The following is a 12,108-nucleotide window of genomic DNA, read 5'->3' on the forward strand; positions in this document are numbered from 1 at the left end:
ATTATTTTTTGGCCGTGCCATGCCATTCGTGGGATCTTAGTTCCCCGACCAGGGACTGAACTCCGGCCCTCGGCAGTGAAAGCTCAGAGTTCTAACCACTGGACCACCAGGGAATTCCCTTCACTGTATTTTGAAAACTTTACTGATAGAAAAGTTTCGAGAATCGTACAACAAACATCTACATATTCTTTACTTAGAATCTACAGTAGTTAACATTTGTCCAAAGGTGTACACATTCTTTTTCTCATATTATTCCTATTGTTATTTTGCTCAGTTATCTGAAAGTAACAGGGATCATAACTCTTTACTCCTACATACCTATTATACTTTAGTATGGTCAATGGTAATTGACTTCTTAATGCTTCTCCTAAGGTCAAGGGTAATCTGGTGGTTCACAAGAACCAGCTAACTGTGCAGGGGTGACGTCTGGGAGCAGCCTCTGAGTGCAGGGCACCCAAGTCCTGGGCCAAGCCCCTGAGAAGAGCAGGGCTGCTGCCTCCATGGAATCTTTGGAGGCAGGCTCACTCCTCTCTCCCTTGACCTTCTCCCTTGACTCATCCCTTCTCCCTTTGTTCCCCTGCCTTGGCCCCTCTCACATCTTTTTGTCCTGAGACCTTTCTTCCCATTTGGGCCTGAAATGCACTCAAGGAACCCCCTGGCCCCCACATCCCTTGTAGTTAGAAGTTCTGAGGCTGATTTAGTGCATCTACTGGCCAAGTTCGAGTGGACTCTGGGGAAAGACTGGGAGCCCACTTGAGATGTCTCATGTTCTTCCAACACCAGGGAATTCCACAGGGGTTATGGCCTGAGCCTCCCCAGGGGGTGGGGTGGCCACTACTGACTTGAGGCTCCCAAGTCTGGACTTTGTAAGAAATCCATGGAAACTAAACATTTTGTGGTGCACATGGAGAGAGCCAGCCTCATATCAAATAAGAAGCCCCAAATCCCAATGGCTTGTTTTCTGAAGAAATGTGTCTGAGTCCAGCAAATACAGAGAGGGTGTGGGAACAGCTTCTAGTGGTGATGGTGTGAGCATGGGTGTGACCATCTGGCTAGAAATGTGTTCTCTTGGCTGAGCGGAGTGTGGGCTGGAGGAAAAAGCTAAGGTTCTCTTGGAAAGAGAGGACAGAAGGAAGGCATGGGGCATAATTATACTAAAAATCACTTACTGTCTATTTGAAATTCAAATTTAACTGGGAACTCTGTATTTTTATTTGCTCTATCTGGAAACACAGAGCAGAGGTGGCACATAGGAGAGGAACTGGAGGGCTGCCTAGAAGATGAAAATGGCAAGACTCTGCGATGACTTGGATACGAGTGGGAGGAAAGTATGACAGAAGGGAAAGTGGCAACAGGTAGATGGTGGTGCTGTTGCCAGGGCAACGTGTGGTGTTCTGACCATATAGTGTCTTCACTCACCTAGAGAGAGATGCTCTCCTGATGGACACGGTCCCGTGGATGCACTACTCGGTGGGCAGTGTGCAAATTAGATTTTAGCCTCTATGTGTCCCTTATGCAATGAACCACTAACACGACCATACATGCCAGCCCTGTGCTATCTCCTAAAATAAGGAATACTGGAGAAGTATAGGTTTTCTAGAAGGAGCTCAATTTTTTTTTTTTTTTTTTTGGCTCCACCATGCAGCTTGCGGGATCTTAGTTCCTGGATTGAACCCAGGCCCTCGGCAGTGAAAGCAGGGAGTCCTAACCACTGGACCACCAGGGCTTTCACAGGAGCTCAGTTTTTGGAAGTTGAATTTGAGAAACCTGTGGAAACCTGTGAATTTGAGAAACGCCCAAGTAGAACTGTTCAGGATGTAATTGGGCATATGAGTTTGGGATCTGGTATATGAGTGTGGGGAAAAAAAACAGTCTCCTGTGAGACATGTAAATCTGAAGCCTATGCCTTGTGGATGCAGGGTTAGATGTAAATTATCTGATTGGAATATTAATCCCAAACTGGGAAATGAGCTCAAAAAGACTCTTGAACCTCTGGGGACTGAGAATGAGAGTATTCTCTTTGGGAACATTTCCCCACCCCAGGGCACCCCAGAAATAACAATCATGAAGATGGGTAGCTGAGAAAAAAATTACAAGCTACAACTGATACACCACAAGGGAGTATTGGTAGGTGAAACTCAAGCCAATTTAGATTATTAACCATGGTTAACATTATGGTATGGATTACTAGCATTTGGGGTGCATGGAATTCCATTTTGTAGTAAGTGGACACCCAGGGAGGAGCTTATGGGTGGCAATCTGGTAGATGGAGGGCAGGGCTGGAGGACCTGTCTTGAAATTACATTTGCAAAGCATCAGAGTATTTCTACTTAAATTCCATGTCCTTATTTGGGGAGATGATGAAGATGATGAGGGTGGCTACCCCTAGCCTCTTGCCATGCCTTGGTGTTGTCACAGGCTTTTGACCCTAATTTTAGCCCTTTCTTACACAGTTTCTTGATGGTAAAAAAGGGGGTATTAGAATTTCACTGGGACATACATGCACTCAAGGGTGAGTTGGGGAACTTTTAATAGGGCTTCTCTGTCCTGGTGGGCAGGTTGTACAACACATGTCCCTAAGGGGGTACAATTTGTGTCACAGACGTGGACGATCTAATTTTCTTATCGAAAGTGTCCTGTTCTCCAAACATCAGTAGTTTGTTGACAGTTTTCCACCAGGTGTCAATTAAAGTGCCTGCAGGAAGGGGAACCTTTTTCTAGTTGGTAAAAAGCTGACATAGAGGGTAAAGGTGGTCCTGAGTGGGAAGGAGAAGGCTCTTGTGATGTTAGATCTGAAATGGCTTTTGAGAGAGGATAGGTTCAACTCTGGATATGCTAGGAATCTGGCTTATAAATAACAGAAACCCAACTATAACTGGCTAAAGCCAAAAGGGGTAGTAATCATTAGAAGTCAAGGGCAGGGATGCACCGCGGACTAAGGGACAGGTTGCACCCAGGAACAGCAGCCCAGCCAAGACCTACCTCTGTCTTTCTGTACTCTCCTCTCTGCTTCTCTCAATGCACCTGGGACCCACTTTCCCCCCTTCTTAGTCTACATTGTACAAAACATGGTGGCAGACAACTCCAGGGTATCACATGTTAGAGGTTCATTGGCCAGCAGCGAGACCCGGCTCTTCTAGGTTCATGTGGAAATTCCTTGGGGAGGAGACTTAACTGGCTCGGCTTTGATCAAACCAATCGGCCAATGTGTCTGTGTGAGAGAGAGACAAACTGTAACCACTGCAACTGAGTGGATATTGGGGCTGGGGTGGGCAGGAAGTAATGGTCACGCATCCTACAGAAGAGCCCTGCAAACAGAGGTCTAGAGGCAGAAAATGGTTTGTCACCACACAGCCAGCTGACAGCAGAGACAGGAGTGGACTGACATCTTACACCGCAAACAGCAAAGTCTGTGTGTTCTTCATAATCTGACACTGTGTCCTCTTAACAAAGTAGTGATTTTATTAATACAATTTCCCATTTCATGGCAAAAAAATATAATCAGAAAGTTCTGTGGCTTTTTCAGAAGAGGCAAAGGGAAAAATGAAGAAATATAAAGAGAAACACGTTAGTTAAATACTTAGGGTGTACCCCAGTCCCCTGAATATTTTCGTCCCTTCCAGGACTAGCTCCAAAGAGATGTTTTTGAATGGAGAAGGAAACCAAGTGAGTTGGAATTGCAGTCTGGCAATCCCTATCTTACTGGGTTTTTGGTCTCAACTAATTTTCCCTTCAGATTTATGAGATACGAACTGTTAACTCCACTTTTCAAATCAGAATACTGAGATTCAGTATGATTATTACTCAAGCTGATGAGGGAACCAAGATTTCAACCCCGATCAAGTTTGCCTAATATCAGCGCCTATCAACAGTAGCTCTCTGCTATTAATATTAACCCACGTAGACTTAAGACCAATAAATGGAAAACTCTGACATGACTGTTTCTGGGACAATCTCTGATCACTTGGGCTTGCGCTTCTCGTAGTAACAGTTGCCATTTTTGTGAGCACTTCTTTTGTATCAGATACTACGATGGATTTACTATCTCTTTTAATCCTTGGTAGTTGCTCAGTCGTGTTCCACTCTGAGACCCCATGGACTATACCCCACCAGGCTCCTCTGTCTACGGAATTCTCCAGCCAAGAATACTGGAGTGGGTGGCCATTTCCTTCTCCACAGGATCTTTTCCTTTCAGGGATCGAACCCGGGTCTCCCGCATTGCAGGCAGATTCTTTCACCATCTGAGCCTGCAGGGAAACCCCTATTTAAATCCTTAGGACAACTCTATGAAGTTGGGACTATTATTATCTCTATTTTGCAGGTTAGGATATTTAGGCTTAAATAAGCTATTGCCTTTCCCTGAATATTTTTGAATAAATTCCTGTTCGTTAAATGCTTAATAAAGTGCTAAATTAATAAATTATCAACGCTATTTTTAGACCAGCTGAGCTTAAACCCCACAGGCGAGACGTTCCCATTCTTTGCCACACGTGACGTCACGACCAATCCCATGACTGCATTCCCAGTCAAGAGCCTCCGCCGATATCTCGCGAAAGCCGTGGCTTCTTCCAACCTATTTTGGGCATGCGCGCGGCTTCGAGTACTTCGGCTAGAGTGGTTTGATGGTTTTCCGTCAGTCTTCCTAGAGTAGAGCTTTACCATTGAGGCACTTACTTCCTTCCAGTCACTCCAGTTCTCGCGAGACTTGCTACTCCTGCTCTTTCCCCACCCCGCCCCTGCGCTTGCGCAGAGATCTTCAAAGCAGAAGGTCGCGCTTGGAGGAAGTGGCGGCTTTGGGTCCCGTGGCCGCTGCGCCGTTACTACTTCTCGGAAGCTCCGCTCGGCCGCTTGCCGAGACACCCCGCCGCCAAGATGCCTCGAATTATGATCAAGGGGGGCGTGTGGAGGAATACCGAGGTAAGTCCCCTTTTCCCGCCGTCCGCTGCCCTCCGCCCCTCCGGCTGCGGGTGCGCACGCGCGCAGAGGTCCGGGAGGCGGAGAGGATGCCTTCGGGGTTTGCGTGGGGGTTGGTGCGGGGCCTTTACCGTGTGCCTGGTCCTCAGTTATCTGACCATCTCAAGGACAGGGACCGTGATTTAACCGCTTGATTACCTGCTGGGCACTCGTTAGGCCCTCAGTGAACATTTGTTGAACTGACGCGTCCTCCGCCGTGGTGGAACTCACAGTGGGAGGGGGACACAGGACAATCGCGATAGTCGGTCTTCTCAACCACCCGCCCCCCGCCCCCGTTCCTCATCCCAGGCACCGCGAGTCTCTCTGCTATTCAAAAATGAAGAGGTGCTGTGGCCACAACTTTGTTCTTTCCTTGACTTCCTTGCAAAGGGGAAGCAGTTTGAGTGCCAGGTTGTGTCCGCGTCCCCGCGGTCATCTGTTACCACGGCGTAACTTGTCCGCCCTCCCGTCACCCAAGGCCTGTCTCTTCCGCTTCATCTTGGATAGAAGCCAGATAGGCCTACCGTAGTCTCTTTTGCTTCCAGAAATGTAGTGGATCGTGCCTTTGGCGAACCAAGGAACAGTAGAGGAGTGAAATAGAAACAAGGTTTTAGTGCAGTTTCTGTTTATAGTGCACTGAACTTGTCAGTTTCCCTAGCACACTCTGTCTTTTTACATCTTACACCTTCTTGGAATATCCTCCTCCTGCTTTGCATCTTTCTGACCTTCCTTCAAAAACAGTTTAGAAACTTCTGGAATTTTTGCCTGGTCGTCCGGTAAAAAGTAGTTGCACCCTCAGTGGTCCCTGGACACCTCTTTCATCCATTTGTTATGGTTTGCTTTTTTTTTGCAAGCATCACATCCTGTGTGATGCTGGGATTGTTAACGTCTCAGAGACTCAGTTTTCTAATGGGGATGATAATACTACTTATCTCTCGGAATTAAATGAGTCACTACATTTGGAATATTTAGAACAGAGTCTGGCACATAGTAATCTTTCCGAAAGTACTAGCTGTTGTTTCTTTTCCCCAGTAGACAGCACTGCAAGTGGGCAGGATCAGATATTGCTATCTTTAGAACCCCGGACAGTGCCAAAGTTTGCTTGGGAAATTTCGCTGAATGGATCTAGCAGGTTGGATAACTGTAGTGTATACTTAGTTGAAGATGTGATTAAGTATAGCAGTACTGCAACAAAGTTACAAATTAAGTGAGTGAGAACCTTGCCTCACAGCTTGCATAGAGGGGACCAGGATGTTTCAGTTGGAGAAGAGATGACTTCTGAGGGAGAGACAGATGTACCAAATCAAGTAACAGCAGGATTCTTATGCTGTGGCCAAAGCCCTGCAGTCCTTGAGTCTCAGATGTTAGGGGTGTGGAGTGGCGGGGAGTGGCTAACATATGAGGCATATAGCTCAAGTTCATTGTGGGGAAAAAAGCCTAAAAGTAAAATGCTCTGAGTGTATGGCTCTGATATCCCTGGTGTCTTTGGTTTAGCCTGACAGGCTCCCTTGAGATTGGCGAATTCCTTATTGGAATGGGTGCCCTGGTGAAATATGAAATAGTATCTAGAGACTGGGGGAAACTAGAGGCAGAGTTGATTGGTGACTTAGGGGAGACATACTTAATTCTTAGGTTAGACCTGAGATATGGATTCTTAGGTCAGAGTGGGGCCTGTGGGACTGGAAAGAAAATGCTGTTCATAAAGTGGGAAGCCTGAATTGGAAATTGGATTCACTTGAGTCTTGACTTTTTGAGGGCTGAATGTGTCCTGTTTTATCTTGTTTCCTCAAGTATTGATACACAAGACCTGATACAAGGCTGGTGTTTGGGCAGTATTTTTTGAGTGAATCAGTAAATGAATGAGCCATAATCTTTTTAAGAGACTAACATCCACACAGAGGAGAATCCTTTTAAAAATCTCTTTCAAGTAGGGTTTCTCACATTGGGCTGTACCACTTTTTGGACGGGATTGGTGGAGGGGTTGTGTGTAAGGGAGGGTAGGATGTCCTTCTAAGGGAGTTCTTAATTTCTTTCATTTTGTTGATTCTGGGTTGCTGTTTTTTTTTTTTTTTTTTTAATTTTTATTATTGTAATGAAGTTTTATACTTTCGTTTTAAATTTAGGATATATGTGCCTGTTTATATCTCTTTCTCCCTAGCACAACCCAGTTAGAGTTAATTTAAATCTTGTCTTTTCTCACTTGGAGTTTTGTGAATGAATACATTGTTTTTCTTTGAAAAATTTTAGGATGAAATTCTGAAAGCAGCGGTGATGAAATATGGGAAAAACCAGTGGTCTAGGATTGCCTCACTGCTGCATAGAAAGTCAGCAAAGCAGTGCAAAGCCAGATGGTATGTATCAGCTAATGAGTGGAAAACACAAAATGACCTTCATTATGATGAGGAAAATGTCATTTCTTTGAACCTTACCAAAGGAAAGCAGGCACTGTGATGTAACAGAAAGTAGGGAGTGGGAGTTGGGAATTTCAGTGTAAGAATTAGCTGTCTTTTGCTTCCTGTGTGGTCTTAGGCAAGCCATTTTCTGTCCCCTCTCTCCTGCCATTATTGTCTTCCAGTGGTATGACTCTTGGCCCTAACTCATGGAGATGTGAGGCTCAAATGAGTTAATGTTGTTTGAGAATGCTTTGTGAAGCATGAAATACAACTAATTTTGGGTACAGATGGACCCCAGCTTATAAAAGGATTGTATTCCAAAACTTTGTAAATTTATTGTCTTAGAACTTTCTTTCCCAAAGAAATACATGAGAAATGTTGGTTATTTTTCTAGGCAAGCTTTCAGTAGTTGAGTTTCCTCATTAATGGTTGAAATATTACATATTTGGTTCCCCAGAATATAATATACCCCAACATTACATCTGTGGTTAAAGGGCAGTGGACACATTAAGTTCTTTACATGTGTTTTTGGCATGAGTGACCTGGCCTCAGCACTGACCCATGTGGTACTAGGATCATATTTTGGATTGTATAAGGTGACCTAATTTCCTGGGCACCTGCGTAGGGGAAAGGATCAGAACATAGAGATTGGCCCACAATGAGGAAGATGGTCCTTAGCCTGTGTAAGTGGTTCTGATTTTTGCTTCTCTTAAGTGGAGCTAAGCTCCAGCTCCTACCCCCATGTTTGGTGGGTATATATATTGTTTGCAGGCTTATATATTGTTTGCAGGCTTCTCCAGCTAAGTAGACTGGATGGAAATGTTGGGTAAGGGGGGGCATTGGGAAAGACAGCTATGACAATAGTGGTTTTACTTAAACTCACCACACAAAAACATACAGTGTTGAAAAGTGTTTAGTGAGTATAAGTCAAATGCTTCAGAAATAAGCGAAGGTGTTGTGAGAAATCAAAACATGAGAAAGTACTATAAACACTGGAAGCACTATGAAAATATGAGGTAATTTTATCTTATTTGCAAATAATTTCAATACCTCTAATAAAGTGTAAGGTGAATGACAGCAGTTGATAATTGAGAAGGAAGGCATATTATCATGTTTCAGTCAGGTTACCTTTTTAAAGCATTACTGACCTTGCATAGTTAAAATATAGTAGAATTTAGTGAAATAGGGTATTTGGAATGGAATAAGTTTAACCAAATAGGGAATAGTCTGTTGTAAATAAGAACAGCTTTTGTGATTGAAGGATGAGCGTTAGCTTGCATTTTTTGAATGCCAGAAGTTAGTATGCCTAAAATGTAAATATTCATGCTGGGTGACTGATTAAGGTATGAGGTGATGTTTTTTAAATAGGTATGAGTGGCTGGATCCAAGCATTAAGAAAACAGAATGGTCCAGAGAAGAAGAGGAAAAACTCTTGCACTTGGCCAAGTTGATGCCGACTCAGTGGAGGACCATCGCTCCAATCATTGGCAGAACAGCCGCCCAGTGTTTGGAACACTATGAATTTCTTCTGTAAGTGAACCTCCAAAAATGGTACTAAAATGTGTATATCTTCTGAATGAGGCTGAATAAACTTTTAGCATTTTCTATCTTTAAACATTAGCTGAAGATCTGAATAAAGCCAGAGGAGCTAAAGCTATTGGATAGTATATTCCAGATCTCATGTGGTTGGTCAAGATTATGTCTCCAGTTATATACTTTTTAAAAGAATAATTTAAACATATTACACAAATCATACATGTTCATAGAAAATAGGGGAAAAAAATAAAAAAGCAAATAAAAATCACCCATAATTACACTGCTGAGAGTTAACCATTGGAACATGTGAGTTGTTCTACTAAAAGCTTTTTTGTGTAGCTCTGCTGCATTTGTGATTTAGGAAACCTCTTTGAAACAGCTATTTCATGGTGAATGGAACCACTGAAATTAGAAATTTAAAACCATCTCTTTTAGGTGAAGCAACAGTAAGAAATGCTTTATTTTGTTATGCCTATCCATTGGGTTTTTGAAAGAAAGAGTGCTAGCACTAGGGAACCTGGTATTTCTAAGACTGAAATGGTGTGGTGGTGTGGTTAATTACTCTGGGTTCACTTCTAGGGATAAAGCTGCCCAGAGAGACAATGAAGAGGAAACAACAGATGATCCACGAAAGCTTAAGCCTGGAGAAATAGATCCAAATCCAGAAACAAAGCCAGCACGGCCTGATCCGATTGACATGGATGAGGGCAAGTGTACTTTTGTGAGGAATTTATTTCTTTGGTAACTATAGACTCCTTGGGCTTTCTTTTACCTCGAGTTCTTTTCCAAACTTCTCTGACTTTTTAGAACTGAGGTTCTGTCTGCAGTTGTTACTCTCAGTCTCCTTCCAAATGCGTCCAGCCTTCTGTTGTAGGGTAATTGCTTTTTTTGGACGCTGTCCCTTTATCTTTAATGTTTCAGTTCACTTAGTTAAGCAGTGTGGTATTCCTGGACATTTCCTGGTGGCCAGAGGTGAACTCTTTAGGACTGCGTTGTCTTTCCTCTTCTGAGGGATGAGAAGTCTGGATTCGGGGATCCAGTGCTCCTATTAACTGCTTTTTTGACTTTGGACAAGTAGTTTGAGTTTCGTGAAAAGGCAGCACTGTAGTGCCATGAGGGAGACTTAAGATGACTTTTTGAGACATTGAATCAGGAATCAGAGAAACTAGACTTTAGCTTAGTGCTATGTCTGCCAAGTATTAAGCTGTTTGGGTGAGTCATATAATCTCTCTGAACTTTGGTTCTGTTTCCTGTCAGATGTAGAGTAATAGTGTCTATCTTACTTCCCAGGGTAGTTGTGAGCGTTCAGTGAATATTTGTTGAGTTTTTAATTTAAAAACTTGAAGGTGGTGGTTCCCAAAGGTAGACTGGGGCTGGGCTGGCTGCATCACTGTCAGATGGTGAACATTAAAAAATGCAGGTACCAGGGCCTCCCCAGGAGATCTGACTCAGTAAACTGGGGAAGGGGAATGGAGGGTAGGGTAATCCTGGAATCTGAGATTTTCTTTTTTTTAAAGTTCCCTTGTGATTTCATTGGACACCCTTGTATAGGAATTGCTCCAAGGGATCAGTAATGAACTCTATTCTACTCTGGGGAACTATGGAAAATGTACTGGAGAAGAGAAATAGTTCTGAGGGAGAAAAATCAAGGAAAAATGATAATGAAGATTATCAGTCTCCTTGAAATTAAATAATAGCTCTTATAATATTTCACGATTTGTGCTGTGCCAGATAGTTGATGATAATGAAGGACATGATAATTATAGCCATTATTCGATGAATATTTGCTGGATGCTTTACCTAGTTCATTTTGGTTAGTTCTTCTCAACATCTCTGTGAAGCAGGAATTGTTATTCCCATTTTGTAAATGGTGAGATGTTGTTATCTCAGAGTCACATAACCATGAGTCATGGGCATGATTTTTAACTTAGATACCTCTGACTTCAAAACCCAAGCTGTTTCCTTTATGCTGCACCATATAATGATTATATTGCTGGGTTTTCTCATCTTAAGCACTAGGCTACATCTCTCACCTTGCTTCTGTTGGAGAAGAAGTTAATTTTCTCTTTATTTTTGCAGATGAATTGGAGATGCTTTCTGAAGCTAGAGCCCGCCTGGCTAACACTCAGGGAAAGAAAGCCAAGAGGAAAGCAAGAGAGAAACAGCTGGAAGAAGCAAGGTATGGTTGTTTCCATCCATAGTTGTCCAGTCAGTCTGTGCCTCCTTAGGTCCAGTGAAACTTCATCAGCCCTGTTTGGTGAATGGCAATTGGAGTTGTCTCATTCCAGTTTTGGTAATAGTGCTTAACTTCCTTATTACTTTGGAAGAGTCTTTTATATCTTTCTAACCATTTGAGAGTAGTTATAGAAAAAATACATTTAAAAAATCAGTTATTTTTAATTTTGGCTGCTCTGGGTCTTCGCTGCTGCGAGGGCTTTTCTCTAGTTGTGGTGAGCGGGGGCTACTCTAGTTGCCGCGCACAGGCTTCTCATTGCAGTGGCTTCTGTTGTGGAGCACAGGCTCTAGGGCGTGTGGGCTTCAGGAGCTGTGGCTCCCAGGCTCTAAAGCACAGGTTCAGTACTTGTGGCACATGGGCTTAGTTGCTCCGTGGCATGTGGAGTCCTGCCGGACCAGGGATCATACCTGTGTCTCCTGCATTGGCAGGCAGATTCTTTACTACTGAGCCCCCAGGGAAGCCCCAAAATACATGTTTAAAAAAAATTTTATAAGATGTGGCAGAAGTAATGCCCAGGTATAGACATACATATATGTCTTGTGGTGGTGTATTCTGTTAGCATAAGAGAGCTTCATTTGTTGTAGCCATCTTGGTGTCAGATGGCTGGCGGTCACACTGTGCTCTGTGACTTTGGCATGACTGCCGTTAGTTACTCTCATTGATTAGTGTTGGGAAGGCACCGGCTGTGAAATAGGAAGCCCATCTGAACATGGAGGGAGTAAATGAGCCTTGAACCACGTTTTAGGCTGTCATAGGAATTTTTATGTAAAAAATGAGTGAAATTAAATACTGCCCTCTGCTAAAGGTTTTCTCCACTTTCCTCTTCTTTTTGGTTAGATCCATTATTGACTTCATTCCTAATGGTCTAGAAGCCAAGATGAAGTGGTTAAAGGGAAAAACCTGAACTTTATGGAAGCGTATTAGATTTGGGAATTCAGGCATTGAAGTAACCTCCCCAGCCTCCATACTGCCTTTTTGGTCCTTAAGCTG

At 43.4% G+C, this 12,108-nt stretch overlaps 1 protein-coding gene across 1 annotated transcript in view; it reads left to right on the forward strand.

Annotated features, from left to right (window-relative positions):
• Positions 1-4,751: 4,751 nt before the first annotated feature.
• CDC5L (cell division cycle 5 like) overlaps positions 4,752-12,108 on the forward strand; it is a 40,466-nt gene continuing 33,109 nt past the window's right edge. The window contains exons 1-5 of the mRNA XM_086371898.1: positions 4,752-4,917; positions 7,201-7,304; positions 8,715-8,876; positions 9,462-9,589; positions 10,962-11,061. Of these exons, the coding sequence (XP_086228024.1) occupies positions 4,873-4,917; positions 7,201-7,304; positions 8,715-8,876; positions 9,462-9,589; positions 10,962-11,061 (539 nt within the window). The 5' untranslated portion in view covers positions 4,752-4,872. The remainder of the gene's footprint in view (positions 4,918-7,200; positions 7,305-8,714; positions 8,877-9,461; positions 9,590-10,961; positions 11,062-12,108) is intronic.

Source organism: Bos grunniens, chromosome 23, assembly GCF_055505025.1.
Source record: "Bos grunniens cultivar Pamir isolate PY7600 chromosome 23, Bosgru_T2T1.0, whole genome shotgun sequence".
In the NCBI taxonomy this organism is placed as follows: domain Eukaryota; kingdom Metazoa; phylum Chordata; class Mammalia; order Artiodactyla; family Bovidae; genus Bos; species Bos grunniens.